The sequence below is a fragment of the Trichoplusia ni genome (assembly GCF_003590095.1).
Source record: "Trichoplusia ni isolate ovarian cell line Hi5 chromosome 1 unlocalized genomic scaffold, tn1 tig00001984_group0, whole genome shotgun sequence".
Lineage (NCBI taxonomy): Eukaryota > Metazoa > Arthropoda > Insecta > Lepidoptera > Noctuidae > Trichoplusia > Trichoplusia ni.
This window is the reverse complement of record NW_020799570.1, coordinates 119-17,527: the sequence shown is the minus strand read 5'-3', so window position 1 is coordinate 17,527 and position 17,409 is coordinate 119. Positions and strand designations below refer to the sequence as shown.

The 17,409-nt window shown below is 36.8% G+C and overlaps 2 protein-coding genes across 3 annotated transcripts; one reads left to right on the top strand and one right to left on the bottom strand.

Moving 5' to 3' along the window:
• Positions 1-97: 97 nt before the first annotated feature.
• Positions 98-5,478, bottom strand: LOC113506138 (beta-1,4-galactosyltransferase 4-like). 2 transcript variants are annotated; one of them, XM_026888992.1, is made up of 10 exons: positions 5,182-5,478; positions 4,389-5,092; positions 3,585-3,653; positions 3,389-3,454; positions 3,125-3,260; positions 2,713-2,810; positions 2,241-2,424; positions 1,631-1,753; positions 1,050-1,145; positions 98-601 (listed from the first exon to the last, which is right to left on the bottom strand). In XM_026888992.1, the coding sequence occupies exons 2-10, from the start codon at positions 4,759-4,761 to the stop codon at positions 349-351; spliced, it is 1,398 nt and encodes a 465-aa protein (XP_026744793.1). In that variant the 5' UTR covers positions 4,762-5,092; positions 5,182-5,478; the 3' UTR covers positions 98-348. The 2 variants fall into 2 exon arrangements, with proteins under 2 accessions (XP_026744793.1, XP_026744791.1); XM_026888990.1 differs by having other exon boundaries at positions 4,389-4,846.
• Positions 5,479-5,543: 65 nt separating this feature from the next.
• On the top strand, positions 5,544-16,833 carry LOC113506132. Its single transcript, XM_026888984.1, has 19 exons — positions 5,544-6,038; positions 6,504-6,877; positions 7,015-7,083; positions 7,460-7,525; positions 7,707-7,842; positions 8,177-8,274; positions 8,621-8,804; positions 9,149-9,271; positions 9,540-9,635; positions 9,815-9,993; positions 11,334-11,567; positions 11,829-11,927; positions 12,148-12,213; positions 13,011-13,143; positions 13,437-13,534; positions 14,252-14,447; positions 14,766-14,894; positions 15,342-15,437; positions 16,455-16,833. The coding sequence occupies exons 2-19, from the start codon at positions 6,541-6,543 to the stop codon at positions 16,651-16,653; spliced, it is 2,538 nt and encodes an 845-aa protein (XP_026744785.1). The 5' UTR covers positions 5,544-6,038; positions 6,504-6,540; the 3' UTR covers positions 16,654-16,833.
• Positions 16,834-17,409: the final 576 nt, after the last annotated feature.

The window sequence follows — 17,409 nt, the reverse complement described above, 5'->3', positions numbered from 1 at the left end:
AATCTACTTTTTGTCTGATAACCATCAATGCATTCAAATAAAATCTTGGAAAAAAGATCGGAAAGCGCGTGGTCAAAGAATTATAATTGCCATTCAACGAGGCAATGCTGCCAGCCTCATGGAGACGTTTTTCGGCTTTGGCAGGAATTAAGTTGTCTTTTTAATCTCTTTGTAAAATAAAATAACTCAATACATGGTAAAAACATTTATTTCTGTTAAACGACGAGAAAATAAACTTCAGACCGAACGAAGACTGTTGTAGAAATACTACTTTTTCTACTATTACCAGAGTAACAAGGTCTTTCGAGATATTAAGTTACCCGAAATTAACCTCTTTTCGACCAGAATTCATATGCTGTGCAGACGTCTAGCAGCTATCGCCTTCAGGTTCAAATCCTGTCGGCTGTATGTCATGGTGCTTCCATGCATCCTTATGATCCGCTGCATCAAACTCTTCGTGTCCAGTTTGATCCTCATGGGGTTGACGTCAGCCACAATGTGGGTGTACAGCTTCTTCTCAGACACTTTGATTATCTTGTATTGGGTTGTGGATAGCCCTTCCTTGTGGTACCGTAGTCTCGATAGTAAAAGGAAGAGGATTCTGTGAAGCGAAATTTATATCTAAAGGGACATTTGTGTTGTCTATTGATTTTTGTTTTACCGACGAATCGAAATGACTCTATTGCCAATTTGTGTCAAAAAAACAACGCCAAGTGGTCTTAAAACTAGCAAAGCTTATATTATGAGAACTAGACAACCGATAAACATACTTATGTATTTCTAAATAAATACATAATACAGAGTAAATTACACCCAGACAAATAAAAATGTCCGTGTTCTTCACATTCAAATTTGTCCCGGGTGGGAATCGAACCCACGACCTCCAGCACTAAACTACTAGACCAATAAATCCAGTCTTTGATATTATTTTGATTGGACAGATGCTATGAATACATTCTTGTACAATAAATAAGTAAAGTATCCTAAGGACTAGAAGTGATAGGAATTAGAGATACCAAATAAATTATAAGAATCAATTAAAACATAACCTCTCTCTTCCGCATTCGTTATAAGGATGTGGCAGCGTAGCGTATCGGGCAATCGATGGATCATATCTCGAAATCGTGATGTTCTTTGCGAGTATTCTGAAAATTATTTGACTATAGTAATATGAAGATGGCAAGACAGCGTGATTATGGTTGCGCTAGTTTCTTCTCACGTAGAAAGAGCAGTGACAGGTTAAGGATGTAGGGTGATTCTGGGAGCTATTCATTTTTTTAATAACGATCAAAAAGTTCTACTTATGAGCCAGATTTAACAATTTTTTAATAAAATAATACCAGCCTAGCCTTCCCGTATAGAAGATATGATCATTAGTCACCACGCTTGCTCACTGCGGGGCGATTTCAGATGTTCCTTTAAGATGATTTCCTTAACATTATGTCAGTATTATAGGCTCTTCTTTTTGGGATCGACCATCTCTTGCATATAAATACATGCATTGGATCGCAGGGCCACCACGAAAAAAGGTTATTGAGTAAATTAAAATTTGAATTTCCCAAATCAGCCTCTCGGTTCTGTACAAACGCAACTGCCTAGCTTGAAGAGGTCGTAGAAAGTAAAGCCTCACCTGCCACGAACGTCATCGTCCTCTCCGCCCCAGTTCCAATAGAAGTTGGAGTATCCGTTGACGGCTTCATATTGTGCTGGAGTGAGTGACGTCACGCCGCCGAAAATTTTCGAGTAAGGTAGTCTAAAAATTTTAACCGTGGCTTAGTGTTAGTAAGTTTTCAGTACTTAGAGTAAATGAGAGTAAGCAAAGAGAATATTGATGAAATTAAAACAGCGTTTTATGATTGCAAGGATGGCGTAGTGGTTTTGTCATCGCGCCAAATCTACTCGGCGCGAGGTGTTGCGTGTTCGATCCCGCGTAGGAGAAGTCTTTGTGTGAACCACAAATTATTGTTGTGGATGGGTGTCTTTTTGAGATAAGAGACTCCTAATTTTTGTGTAAACCCCGCGAATGGGATCTTTCGTGAATTTCTAACTGTGGGAATCATTAAGACCGCCTACTGAGGCGCCATGAAACTGGACTATTCATTTGTATAAAATCCTGTACTTATGTGGTGCGCAATAAAGAATGTTCTTTCTATTAGATCTAACATTATTTTATAAAAAAAAAAATTTTTTTTTGACTAAATATATGAAATAAATATGACTTTATATTTAATTTTAGTCACTTATAACCAAAGGACTCGACGGCTGCCGCCATGTGCGTGGGGTTCTCCTGGCAGGAGTACGAGATCCTCTCGTCCTCGGGGATGAGGTCCACGTCGTGAAAGATCAGGCAGTCCCAGCTGCCGAACCGCTGGCTCTCCAGGAACGCGATGTTATATAATGTGCCTTTGTTGAACTTTTCTTTACCTACGCAGAAAAGTACATATACGGTGGTCTATAAGACGAGTAATATGCACAAAGCTCTTTATTTATATTAAATCCAGAGGGTTTACCACCACGTCGCGCGTCGTAAATAAATATTATTATAGTCGTGAAAACGAGACAGACTTATACACATGACATAGAGCGGCATCTCTCTTCGAGAGAAACAAAAATATAAAGAGTAAGTAACTCAATCCACTGTATTCTGAAACCAACTTAATTCTAAAGCAAAAGTAAAGAAACGAACTACAAATGTTATAACTAGACACTTACCGAACTGCTCCACAACAAACACTCTGTAATCCAACAACTGTTTCTTTAACAAGGGATGGAGGTAATGCAGTAATATTATCAAGTTTTTTCTGCGATCCCTAGAAAATAACAAAATAGGTACATTGTAATTCAATAGAAAGAGATTTGGCCCTGAGGTCGTCCCTGAAGAAATTACAAAAAACCGCCACTCATTTTCAAATCAAAATATAATGCTAAAACGCTTTCTATAAACATTATTAGGATTATTTGCTCATAAAGAACACATTCAATATAATCAATTTAATTTAACTTGTTATGCGAAAGATGGCGTCATGTTTATACATTTCTGCAAAAGCTTAAAATTGGTCGGGTAGGCAAGAAAAAGAAAAACCTTTTGTAATTATGGAGAGAGTCGTCGAAAACTGTCACTAACCGGTATGGAATTATAATGGCCACTCGATGCGTAGGGCGGCAGTGCGCAGGCGCATGACGCCCTCCTCGTTTTATAAACAGGAGTTCTTTCTGCACCTTTTTCGATTGCAGTTCAAGCTTTTCCACCTTTATTGGCTCTAAAGTAAATAATGTAGTTTTTAAATATTAAATAGAATAGGTTGCGTTTGAGTTCTATCAGTTGCATTATCTTACATTTGTGTGAAGGATCAGTTGACATACATTATTGAAGATGACTTAAACTTACCAAAAGCAGACATGTTTACTACACAAGCGCGTAAGTCTTTTGAATATTTAGGAGAGTCCCCACTACCTAAAACAATAAGAATGATGAAGATCTGTTTTTCTCATTTGTTTATTACATAAGACATGCTAAATACTATAAAAATCGGTATATTACGAGGCTCTGATACAGAATAACTGAATATAATATTAATATTTACCTAATCTTTTAAACTGATGCTTCATGGCCATAAACCAGTCATATGAAGTATTGTACTGATTTCCAAGTTCTGTAAATTATTTAATAAACTATAAACTGAACGAGATCATGATCAGACCGGCGCTAAGACACGAGTTTTTAATGCCACTGTTCACGATATAGGGAAACTTTGATTAATAAAATATGGTAGATCACGTATTCATTGAGAATACGTTAAGGAAATCTATACTAATATATAAAGCTGAAGAGTTTGTTTGTTTGTTTGAACGCGCTAATCTCAGGAACTACAGGATCGAATTGATTTTTTTTTTTGTATTGAATAGACCATTCATTGAGGAAGGTTTTAGGATATAAATTATCACGCTGCGACTAATAGGAGCGAAGATACAATGGAAAATGCGGAAAAAACAGGGCAGGTATAAATCATAACTTATATCTTCTACCCACGCAGACGAAGTTGCGGGCAACAGCTAGTATGTAATATGCAGAATAGACACGCCCATTATAGTATTTTTAGTAGTATCTTTCCTGATGATGATTCATTATTATAATAATGCAACGGCTTATTCACGCCGCACGCGTATTTATCGGGATTGCCCGACTAGTTGCGGATGCGGCAAGGTCGTGATTTGCAGTAAGACTCGCGATCGCGCCGCCTTGTCTGTTCCTGAAAAGACTTCGTTTGGGTCCGAAACTAGTGGGGCAATCCCAATAAAAGCGTGAGTTAACCGTAACATAATACTTAGTTCGTTACAACATCACAGTACGGTCACCTCATGTTAATCCATTATCTTAAACAACTCACCCATTTCTATGTCTGTTGAATTTATTAATGGATACTTGTATGGCTTCCAATCATTCCCTGTAGTTTGATAGTCCAACGAGTCTTCTTCACTACATACGGTAGACGTTTCTACACTTTTTGCTAATACATTAGCACTTGTATTGGGAGATAAACTTTTCGTAAAGTACGTAGTATCATACAATACTTTGTAATAACTTGACATGTTGAAGTAACACTCCAATAGAAAAAGAATGGAAAGAGCTATTAGGAAGCGTTTCCGAGTAAGGTTTATGTAGAAAACCATTGCTGTTCTTGTCAAGTGATTTCTTTGTTTGGACGAAGTAAATTCGCAATGGATATAAAAGTTCCGGAAATTTACATTTTGGTGTAACATAATCTATGCGGTCATTTGGGATTCTTGAGATAGAGTTTAGGCCGAGAGTGCTTCAAATAAATTTATCGAGTGGTCAGGAATGAATCTGTGAAAGAAAAACAACAAAACAGATTTGGAAAGTAGATAAGATAAATACTATATTTTTTCCCCAGACAATGGGATTCGAGGATTCTTATGTCAGAAACTGGACAGAGGCTATAAATATTTTTATGTATTTATTATCAGCTATTACCCACTGCAGGGCAAGCGCCTGCCTTTCCTCCTTCCATTTAATCGGTCTATGGCTAACAGAGGCCAGTTTCATGTGAAAAAGTCGAGTTTGTTTCGCCATCTTCAGGCAAAAAATAAAATTACTCACTTTGTTTTACAGTTTGCGAATAAAAAGAAGAAGAAAAGGAGGATTTTTCATGTCTTACTTACGCCAAATGTTTTTTAATGCTCTTGATTTGAAACTAATCTCTCGATTTAGTCCATTTTGGCCATGGAATAGTCAGGGTCCGAGAAAAGCGCCTAAAGCCTCTGGGTTTTAGGTACAAGTGGCAAGATGCGATGGAGAGCTAAATGTCGAAACGTTATTAGTGTAAACATTGAAACTCCGACAATAAAGCGTCTCTCCTTAATTATACGGTACAATTTAAGATATTAGATACAATTTTCATTGAAAATTTAATAAATTTCTACGAAGGAAGATTACTACATTGATTTTGACATCTGCCATTTCATACAATAGGTCTGTGATTTTTGCCTTTTTGTGATTGTTTTTCTTGTTCATCTTTTTGATTATGTGGAAGGGAGTGATTTCTAAAATACTCTCGAGCAAACACGAAATACTAAATACAGCTGAGGAGTACAAGTAGGGTGCGTGTGGTTCTAAAGAGTTCTGAACGTAACTCCAAGGAATCTATGGATATTCTATTTTGGCAGATGACATAAATCATATTTGGAAGTCTCTAAAAATAATTTCAGTAGTAAAGTCGTAAAAATTATTGTCGATCATTGAAAATTACCTAAGTATCAAATGATTCGTGTTAAAAGTTGGGCTTTCATTAAGGTGCACAGCTTGAGGCAAAGCTGTGCATGTCTTATCGTTACTGGGATACATGCTCGGTATTTTTTCCACTCCCCAAAGCACTCGAAACTTCAGAACAGCTCAGAAATAAAAGACTGATATCTGCCCATTAATTTGTCATAACATAATATGGGGGCAATTTAGCTTTTTAGGATTAAAAGTACCATAACTTGAGCATAATGTAGAAGTAAATTGATAATTTAATTAAGTTAGTCTTTTGGAAGTTCATTAATGTATGTTAGTTATTATAGTTTGAAGTAAATATGGTCGTGTTGGTGGTGAATGTAGGGCGGGCGGAGGCTGGCTCCGCGCTCGTTTAGGGCTGGGCTTGCACTGGCGAGGTTGCGGGATTGCCTCGACACTTGTGTGAGTACCCTTGACAAGTATAACTTTGACTCTGCAGCTTCCTCTGTGTGCTAAAGGTGAGGAGTCAGTTTTTCCTTTTATACGTCATGTGATTGTGTTGTGGTCTCCAAGACTGTCATCTGCGTATTGCACTGTCAACGTGAAATGCTGTCATTTGGTCGCATAAAATTTTGGTCTGGCTCAGCAGTTTCTATTTGAAGTCAGTTGTATCTTTATGTTGTTATAAATTATTATTATTATTTTCTATTTCTTCTCCATTGACTGTTGTTTGCCCTTACAATATGATTGAACACATATAATTATAAAGTTTCAGGTTACAATAGAGAGTAAAACAATAAACAAAAATGATCGATTATAAAGAAAAAGATAAACGTCCGCGTTCGTCAGACGATTGCGGCTTTGACTGTTTCCACAAAATACATGAGTGTACACCTGAAGAATCTTTAGGAAACTTCGTTCGTTGTTCGAGGTACACCCACAGGCGATGGTTGCTGCTACTATCCGTACTGTTCATGGTTGAATGGTACTATTTATACAATTACTCGGAATATAGGAAAGATTTGGAAAGTAATATTTATAAGCTAGGTTATGCTAACGCGAGCACGAATAATCATAATGTGCCTGGAGAGGCTGATTTAGTTTATAAGTATTCCTTGAAAAATTCTTCGGAAATTTTAATGGGTGAGTAGGTGTATAATATCTTTTTAATTATTTTCCATTTTGATTGAGTCATAAGTGTCAGTAGTCACTTAATATTTGCTACTGTATCATCATTTAATTTACTTACCACTCGATCCATATAAAAAATTTCGTTGCAGATTACAAGCACGAATATAATTCTTCTTATTATTGGTTCATGTCAATGAAACATCTATTTAAGAATATTGGTAAGTTTATTTTGTACGTAAGAAAAATAAGGGATCATATCAGTCAATAAAATGCTTGTTGCATTATATTGTGTTTTAACACCAACGATAATTACGAGTGGAAACTTGGAATAGAAGAATGCTTTGTAGGATGCCCTGGGAATCCAACCCGATGGTTCTGACGACCTAGAAAGTTAGCTGGCTTGAACCGGATGTACTCGTAGGAGTGTGAGCTTCAGAGTATTCCAGAGGGCTCTACCACCACGTGTAAAAGTAATATTACTATGGTCGTGGACGCGTGCCAGCGGACTCGTGGCGTAACTGGGAGAGCCCAGTCCGGTGGTGGATTTCGATAGGCTGAGCTGATTGATTCAATAAGCTTTTAATATTGTTTAAGGTGAAGAAGAGACTCGCAGATATTCTGAAGGCGTACCTAGCTGTCAATTAAATGAGTCTTCTTTGGGTAAGTCAATGATGTTATTATTCTAGAGAAAAAATAGTATGGCTTACTTCACAGTTATAATGATCTACTTATTTCCCAAAAGATGTAGAAATCCAGATTTAAGAAGCGCAATTTGTTCTCCTCTTTTACGAAAAAGAGTAAGGCTCTTTTTGTCGGTTAAAAAACTTTTAATTTTTTCCAGGTCCAATATTAGTAGACAAAAGTATCCCGGACCTCAAATGGGTTGAGGACCGGAATACCGACGTGAGTCCAGGTGGTTACTACGCACCTGTGGACTGCCGCGCATCACATCGAGTGGCTATTATAGTTCCATACCGGTAGGTCAACTACAAACCTAAACATATCACATCAGTCAGGCTTAAAAAAAGATAACGTCCCCTGAGTTTGTTTTGACAGATAGGAAACATCGACTGCAGCGGTCTAAAAAAAAGGTGTACAAGTGATGCTTGTCTTTGTGCATGTGATTTGAATTTTCTAAACGCAGGTGTCGTTTTTTTCTACCTTGTATCCGACGCAGTATACTAAAATGTCCACGTTCATACGGGAGTAAACTTTCTTCCCAAAGAAAGATTGTTGCTGTTGTGGAAGCCAGAGGGCGGAAGCATAAAGCTTCTTCATTTTATTTGTGCAAAATTGTTTCGTGTTTTCCAGTAATCGGAAAATGAATTTAGCTGTCCTCCTTCGCTATTTGCATCCGTTTCTGAAGAAGCAATTATTGGAGTACAGGATATTCGTCATTGAGCAATACGGTGAGTCTTGAGACCTAATCTAAATTGTCAACTACAAAAGTATTGTGAAGGATGATTTTATAATGGAGTTTAATTTTATGGCGAACCCTTGTTTTAAGCCGTCTTAAATATTCTTTAATTATTGTCACAATGTTATCAAAGCGGATATACGTTGTGAAATTGGAGATTTAGAGAAAATTTATAGGATTTGGGACATTTCTATCAACTTTTACTATCCTATTGTAGCTAATTAGGTATACATAGCGCATTTGATATCTAGATCCTTAGTGCATTCGTGGCAATTGATCATCTGTGCCAAACGGGATGTTCTTAATAGATTTTATCTCAAAAACCTTTGCTCTAACAGGTATAGAACAATTCAACAAAGGCACATTATATAACATTGCATTCCTGGAGAGCCAGCGGTTCGGCAGCTGGGACTGCCTGATCTTCCACGACGTGGACCTCATCCCCGAGGACGAGAGGATCTCCTACACCTGCATGAAGTACCCCACTCATATGTCTCCGTCAGTCGAATCACAAAACTATAAGTATGTGAACGTCTTAGCCTTGAATACCTTGAATACATTTTGATTTTTGATTTGTCTAGTACTAGACAATGTTTTTTTTTCACATGAAAATATAATGCTTTTCAGTTTGTTCGTATAGTAAGGACTTCCTTTTACTTTGAATGATCTTACGTAGGTAATTTAGATTTCAGAAGTGTCTCTTGCGTAAGTTTTAAAATTAAATACTCAGTGTATGAGTTGTCAGGAACTTTCAATCCTCATTATAATGTAACCAATTCATCTAGTTTAACATTGTTTGTTTTTATGTTGTAAATATAATTATGTTAATTTCGTGCTGGTTGAGGAAAATCTTTTTGTTTTTACAGTTTAGCCTACGAAACTCTATTCGGTGGCGTGACGTCACTTATGCCAGACCAGTATATCGCTGTCAATGGCTACTCCAACTTCTACTGGAGTTGGGGTGCCGAAGACGACGATATGTATATTAGGTCAGACATTCATTTTTAAGGATCATTAATTAAGACATGATTACAAAGCCATGTAAGAAAGAAAAAACCTGAATCTAACGAGCCACAATCGCTTAGATGTCTCGTTGTCTCTCTTGCTCGGATTTGGAAAATTGCATTGACATTGTCAATTAATGTCATGGGGCTTTTATATATGTAGGGTATCCCAAAAATGACGATATCATGTGAAAAAAGTAGCATTTTTGAAATTTTTCTCTTTGTCCAGATGGTATTATTCTTCAATTTTCAGACTACAATCTGCAAAACTACCAATGCTTCGATACAACAGCACTATAGCCAGGTTCGCTACTTTGCCTCACGAGCGCAATAGAGCAGGAAAGGATAGGTAATAATAACACCTTTTGTAACGTATACCAACACTTTTTTTTTAGGATTCTCAAATTTTCTCTCATTTCTGGAACGTCTTTTCATTTGATTAAAGAAAAAATTCTCCCAAATTGCCCGATGTTCCCAAAACAATTTGAAGTCAATTAATTAATAACCATTGCTTAATTCTGTCGACAGGTACTTTTTCCTTGACTATTCAAAACTTCGGTACCAGGTCGAAGGCTTGCGTTCAACAAAGTACAAGTTGTTGAGCGTGGTCAAGCGGAAACTGTACACTCACATTCTAGCCGACGTGAACCCCATCAGAATGAAAATAGCGATGAAGAGCATAATGAGGCAGCTCGCCAAACTCTTTGGGGAATAAACTGTCCTACAGTGGAGCAGAAGTAAAGGAAGGCGAACTCTATCACGTGGTGGAGAGGAAATCTCTGACGCGTCTGTGAAATGACGAGATAATGGGTCGGTCGCAATGCATGGTGCAGGATTAGCTCTCAAGTCCCAATGAACATTTAAGATTTTATATCATCATGTGTTACCCAACCAGTAATTATCGCCAAAATTGTCACCATGAATTTAATGATCTGTTTCTGAGATGTATTGTTACTCTTTTGTAACCTTTGCGCTAGGAATATATAAGAAAAATACAAAAACATAGAAAAACCGAGACAACTCGTAAAAGCCAGGAAGCCTTGCCTTAAATTTTATAACGCACTTTGTAAAATTTTGTAGATTTACTTTATTTTTAACTTTCTGTGATGTCGTTTTGTAATTGATACACTTTTGTTTTAATTAAAGTTTTCACTGAATGTTTTTCGTTTTGTCTTTAACGAATGTTCGGAGACCTGTGTTTAATAAACTCCTGGCGCCAAATTTCCGAGGCACGGCTTCAATTCGCTTCGGCGCGGCGTTAACTGCCGGTAATAAGTCTCGGAAACAATTGTACGAACATATACCAAGCCTTGTAGATCACCTTGTAGCTGGAGCGAGTTGTTTGTGATGTTCTACTTCTACTGTTTGTTAGACAGACACTTTAGTTAATGAAGTATGTCTGAGTAAGGATTTTAAAGGTAGGCTTTAGTCCTAATTTTAGGTACAAAGAAAGGCACGTAAAATCGCGGCCACTTAAAACTTTCAAACAAAATATAAGTTAGGTTACCTTTTGTATATTTTTAAAATATGTGATCATGATGATAACGTCAAGGTCAACTACCAATGAGTAAAATGGATTCTAACTGATGACGACACAAAACGAATCTTGTTTATTGAATCACAAATGTTTGTAAACTGGCAAAAATGTCTGTAGAAGCGGTATGCTTACACATCCATATTTATGTGTAGCTTACCGACATCTTTTATATCATTGCCATTCAGTTTTAGTCATGAAAGCCTACGTGCCCGTCAGAAAACTTGTCAAAGCAGTTTCTACACATCGTGGTGCCAGTAAGTAGACCAACATTTTTATTTTTTTTGCATTTGGATTCTAATCGATCAGTAGATCAGATGTTTTTGATTCGCCGTCGTGGATCACACAAATACTTGTCCTGGGAATCGAACCCAGGGCACGTCGCTGTAGTGACATTTCACCACTCGGTAATCTGTGCAGGCAATTTTGTTTTACAAGTATACATGTCACATGCAAAAATATACCTATTACATATATTCCCCAATCCCGTACAGTACTCAATTTCATCAACAGAATGGGAGCGACGTAACTCTTTGCATGAATGTCTGGACTCATCCAAAGAGCCGAGAAGAAGAAAGGATGTAAGGAGGAAATGGAAGGCCTGGATCACGATGCTGCTATTCACATCAGGAGTGTACTACATCTACACGCACCGGGCAGACCTGTTCCCGGATTTATTTGAACGTGACCTGCCAGTTATTGCAGAGGTTGTAGCTAATACTGAAGCTTATACGAAAGCAGCAAAAGGTAAGAATTATTATAAGTATAAAAGTTTGTCAGTACCACGTGTTCTTAATGGACTTTATAATGATTCAGAAAAAAAACATAGAACGTCTTCAAATATAAAGTACTGAGGCAAACTCGATGAATTTGAATGGGACCAACAATGATGAGGATGGATTGAGAACCCCTCCTTTTTGAAGTCGTTTAAGAGTAGATTCTTGTGTAAAAAGTTCTAAAGTGGATGAGAAGTAAATAAGGATGAGTAAATTAATAGTATGATTGCAGTGCTTCGCCCATCTAATGCAGTGGACACCATTGAAAGTTATGACCCAAAAACGTTGGAATATCCTGACGAAGCGATCAAATACAAAAACGAGTCTCTAGGTAAGGTTAAGGTGGTTGTTTTGGTATTTCTGACATTATCATCTCATTTATATAATATATATTCTTATACAGGACTAGCCCACTGTGTCTTTCTGTATACTTACAAATGTGTTTAAAATATTTTAATAGATTGCTCAGATTTCAGGTTACAAAGGAGTCTAATTTCTCATTCAGGACCAGATGGCCCTGAGTGAATGTGAAAAAAATATATGTTTTTCAGGTTTTGAAGCAGAAGCTCGGACGGAGGCTCAAAATATGCCAACTTGCAGGCTGAAGGAACCACTTGGTGAGCTTAACAGACTGTAGTGCCTATTAACTATGTAGTTACCATCTTTATAAATATAAGTATCTTTCTATGACAAGTTTATATGCCACTAAAGTCCATCCAAACGGCTGGACCGATTTGGATGATTTGGATGGCATTTGGTGGCGCCCAGAATGGTTTAGATTTAAAAATCACCCCAGCAGAACGAAGTTCATATAATTAGAAATGTTAGAAAAGGACCAATTATTTCCATACAAGTCAAAAATAATTTGTTTTTCAATTTTCTTGTTGTACAATTTACATACATCAAATATACAAACGTAGATTTTAAAACCAATCGTTACCTAATTTCCCTTAATTCTTAATAATAAAGATTTCTACTGATCTTACGAACAGTTTAATCTTCTTTTAAATATTCTGAGAATGAGGAAAACCGTTACGTTTGTTTTTGAAGAGATAAAAACCAAGTTTTAGGACATTGGAACCTCCTTTATTGGTACTATACTAATTTTGTCACTTTACCCAAGTTTGGTCTTTTCTTAGCACATTATATTGTGAAACTTTTTCTATTATACCCCTTGAACATCCTTTCCAACGTTTTTATTTTATTCTTATTATTGTTACGATCTTCGGATGCCCAAAAGTTTTTTTCCAGGAGACCTATCGCCACGTCTTAAATTAAAAATACTGCGGGTAAATAAGGGAAATGGCACTATACGCCTTGTGTTGCGGTGTCTCACTTCCACAATCATATAATATTTCTTTAAGACTGTAGGATACAGAATTTCTGGATGTGTTATTTTTTGTTTCAATTTTAGGAAAGGTACATATAAATAAAACGAGTGTTAATTATACTGATGAAAATATACATCCTCAAGTGAAGAAAGGAGGTTATTACCGGCCTTTGGATTGCAAACCTAAGCATCGAGTCGGTATAATTGTGCCATATAGGTAAGTCTGGGATCTCTGTAGTCCATGAGACAGGCAAAAGATTCCTGAAACTCTCAAATATCCAAAAAATCGCGTTTTTGTAAGAGCTCTTATGAGTTTGTAAGAAGTAGTCCCTGAGATAGTAAAATCTTCGGAGTTTGGAGATAATGATGTGTACAAAAAGTCTTCATAATAAAATCATTGTAAAACCTATTAGGAACATCTAAGAAGAGCATGTGTTACATAAATAATTTCTAAAACATAGAACTAGCGTACGATGGCATTTACTAAATGTTTTATGTTCAACATTTCAGGAATCGCTTACACAATTTGGGCATATTCTTATACAACATACATCCATTTTTAATTAATCAAAAGTTGGAGTACCAAATTTTTGTCATTGAACAACAAGGTAAACAGTTAAAAGGCATTTTCTAAGCATCCTTAAAATAACTAGAATCTAGAGAAAAACGTCAGTGATATAGGTAAATTCTGACACAAAATAACAGCAGCTGGCAACGCCTTTGCAAACCCTTTACATTTAGCACAAATAAATTTAAATCATATCTACGTCATACAGTCATTAAAAGACAAAAGGAACAAAACTGGTTCACACACGTCTTCTAGCGACGCTTGCCACTGCATTTTAAGTGAGTATTGCACCTTAAATGGCCAAAATCAATGGGTAAAATCAATGATTCCAAAATGTTCACAGTTATAATGGTCAAATGATTGCGAAATATCGTCCGTATCAGGAAATAGACAGCGTTTGACGACCTCCGTGGTCGAGTGGCGTACGCACCGGTTTCAAGGTGTCGTTAACTATGAGGTCCCGGGTTCGATCCCCGGTCGGGTCAATGTAAAAATCACATTTCCTACATTGTCTCGGGTCTGGGTGTTTGTGGTACCTTTGTTGTATCTGAATTCCATAACACAAGTGCTTTAGCAACTTACTTTGTGTTCAGAACAATGTCTGTGATGTTGTCCGCATTTATTTATTTTATTTATTTATTTAAAATAATAGTCCTTTGCAAGATACGAGTAGAAACATCACACATCATTGCAGTGTAACAATTTAATTAAAGTATTTTCCGAAAATCCGTGACGTTCCAATTATTTCACATTTTAGACAAAGGCCTCTTCAATAAAGGACGTCTCTTGAACGCCGGGTTCCAAGAGATGATGAAATTCAACTCGTTCCATTGCGTGATATTCCATGACTTGGATTTGCTGCCGCTGAACGCCAGCATTCTGTACACATGCCCGATGCTGCCGAGACATTTGTGTGCGAAGGTTGACGATACAGTACTCAGAAGGGAATACAAGTAAGTAGGACCATGATACCACTTTCTTCTTCTATACCACCACTGTGGAAGATAAAAGCTTTGTTCTCACCACTCTAACGAGATAACCGATTTTTTTTCAAAAATGTCACAAAACACCGCATAATTCATCTTTAATACAAAATTGTTAATGGTTCCCGATGGAGCAATTTCAATATAGTTTATATTGAAATCGCTCCGTCGGGAACTATGATGCCATAGACAGACAGACAGGCAGCACGTCAAACTTACAACACCCCTCTATTTGCATCGGAGGTAAAATTATTACTTGAAGAAATGACGTGATTTACCATTTTTTAGTATGACGTTCAAATTCAAGTCAATTTTCGGTGGTGTCGTCGCCATGACTGTGGAACAGTTTCAGAGAGCTAACGGATACTCCAACCTTTATTTCGGATGGGGAGGAGAGGATAACGACATGTTTTGGAGGTAGGTCTTATTTTAATTTTGTACAAAACAGCATTAATATAGTTAATTTCCATTCAAACATTTGGATAGTATTACGTGGAGGGTAACGTTGCAAAATGAGGCATCATTTATCAGCATTGAGGCGTTGCAAGTTCTGCGGTAACGTTTTTAAAATATCATTTTTATTTAGATAAAATTGCAACAAAAATACCGTTGCAGTGTAGGTTTAGCAAAATGTTTTACTATTGCCAGTTTTGTTTTACTCAATGACTCCCGTAATACTTATCGAATTCAATCCTTGCATAAGTAATCAGACTCACTCGTGGATAACACACATGGATTACATACGCGGGAATTTCATAGAATCCGCGTCACAATGCGTCCAGTAGGTTTAATGTCGTGAATTTTACCTTTCGGCTATCCTTGCAGTCAAGTTTCAGGTTTCGTACGATGTTTCATATTTTTCAGGCTCCGCGCCGCCGGCTATCCCATTGTGAGGTACAGTAAAAAGGTTGGCGTTTACGAAGTCCTTCCTCATGATCGTGAACCTGAAAATCTTTTCAGGTAATGTTTTCTAATGTATAGGTACCACATCATTAATGTTCTAGAGCTTTGCTTTTAATGTAAGTATTATCTTGATAAGCAACTATCTTCTTCCTAACCGTGATTTTTTTTCATTTTGGAAAAAAAATCACAAATTTCACATTTTCTTTTTCTTCCATTCCGTCCTGTCACTCGTCAAATCACATTCCCGGGCAACATCTAGTGTTTTATACGTACCCACTTATTGTATTTAAGTCTATACCTAATTTATTACCATACCTAATAAGCGCACTCAGATAGGAATGCACAAATAGCTGCGGCGAACCGATAATATGCCAGCCATTTAGTGTCAGTCAATCCATTCGTCACCGACAATATATAACACACATTATGGCGATATCAGCAACATTCGACCTTAATTTAGTTCATCTATAAAAGTGATTGTGTGTTAAGGAATAAACTTATTTTTTCTTCGGACTTTTATGCATTAAAGAGTTCAAGAGGTCGTTAATGGGAATTTGAGGCATGTACCTACGGTCTCGTGTCAAAACAAACTTCTTAAACCAAAGGTTATGCTTGCATTGTTTCTATTTACGTAGGAGTCAATAGAAACAATACAAATCACATGAATGAGTGGAGATCTTTCATCTTTGTGATGAATCGTGACTTTGAGGCATAGAGATATCTACATACATATTGTGTTTCTAAGTCAATGCTTTGAGGAGCTGGATGCTCAAAGTCACGTTCGCTAAATGTCATTCGTTTTCATACATTTGGGCGTTTTGATGACGATTGTTGAAATGCCGCTTTTCTAGACGGACTGTTAATTTAAAAAGCAAATGGTTCTACTGAGCCAGCAGGATTGTCCGAAAGAGGCAAAATGAGGATCATGGGTGGGTTTAGTCCGTAAAAATCTAACACTTCTTGCCGCTCTACCCAAACCGCGAAGAGTCATTTGATGAAAAAAAATGCCCTCTGGTTTAACTTAACAATGCGCATAATCTTATTATATTTAACTCATTAAAACTGTAATTTTAGGTTTCATTTACTAAGCAGAGCAATGGAGAGATACAAAACGGATGGACTTGGCGATTCTGAATACTATGTAATAACGACGAAGTTTTATCATCTGTGCACGTATATGTTGGTGGATATTAACCCGAGAGGCGATAATATTACCGAAATCAATAATAAATGGGCGAATACTAGTGTCAATACTGTCAATTATAAACAATAAAGCGTTACAAGAATTGTGGGACTTTTATATGAACCTCCTGTAATAAACTATCTACATATGGAAGTGATATTTACGTAATAATATGTTAAATTGTTCGAACAAATCTGAGTATGAACTGCCATTTATCTGAACTCACTTCCCCTCAGAAAGTTAAGCATTATTTTTCGTGTTATTGTTCCTAGTAAATAGACGAACGACTTTTTTCTTCATATTTTAAATTTTATTTAAATAGGTATCTAAATAACGTCGCATATAAAAATTACTAAAAAATTTAGAAGTATAAAAATAAGGGCCTTTGTGTAATCGGTTCACACATGGTTTGCGTTTGAATGGTTTTTTTTTGGAGTTTGTTTTCTGACCAGCTAACAATATTTACTATACCCAGAAAACTGCCAAAAAGTATGTTCAACAACTCTATACGCATCATTGATGAAAAAAAAACTTATCCGATGGAATAGAAACCATGTACGAACTGTCCGTTAGAAGTAGCTCCATGTCCAGAAATTCGTTGTATTTTTCATTTTACGCGCGCTTTACCAACATTTTCAGCTAAAAAAGAACAATGGTTGTGTAGGTGTTCCGCTGAGCCTCTTGCCCGTATATCACTAGAATTGCTTGCCGTGTTCACTCGAAATACACTTTGAAATATTGAACGTTGCGCCCGGAATACAATATAATCTGTGGTCTGTTGTTGTTGATTTAGGCTGTCTAGGAAATACACAAGCTTTATTGCAGGGTGAAAAATGATTGTATTTT

Excerpts from the sequence above, each read along its gene's own strand:
- LOC113506132 (XM_026888984.1), top strand. The coding sequence starts at position 6,541 with ATGATCGATTATAAAGAAAAAGATAAACGTCCGCGTTCGTCAGACGAT. Across the intron at positions 9,272-9,539 it reads GACGACGATATGTATATTAG|ACTACAATCTGCAAAACTAC; the intron begins GTCAGACATTCA and ends TTCAATTTTCAG. Across the intron at positions 9,994-11,333 it reads GCAGCTCGCCAAACTCTTTG|AATGGGAGCGACGTAACTCT; the intron begins GGGAATAAACTG and ends TTTCATCAACAG.
- LOC113506138 (XM_026888992.1), bottom strand. The coding sequence starts at position 4,761 with ATGTTACACCAAAATGTAAATTTCCGGAACTTTTATATCCATTGCGAA. Across the intron at positions 2,425-2,712 it reads GTTTGTTGTGGAGCAGTTCG|GTAAAGAAAAGTTCAACAAA; the intron begins GTAAGTGTCTAG and ends TTTTCTGCGTAG. Across the intron at positions 1,146-1,630 it reads GACGATGACGTTCGTGGCAG|AATACTCGCAAAGAACATCA; the intron begins GTGAGGCTTTAC and ends AATAATTTTCAG.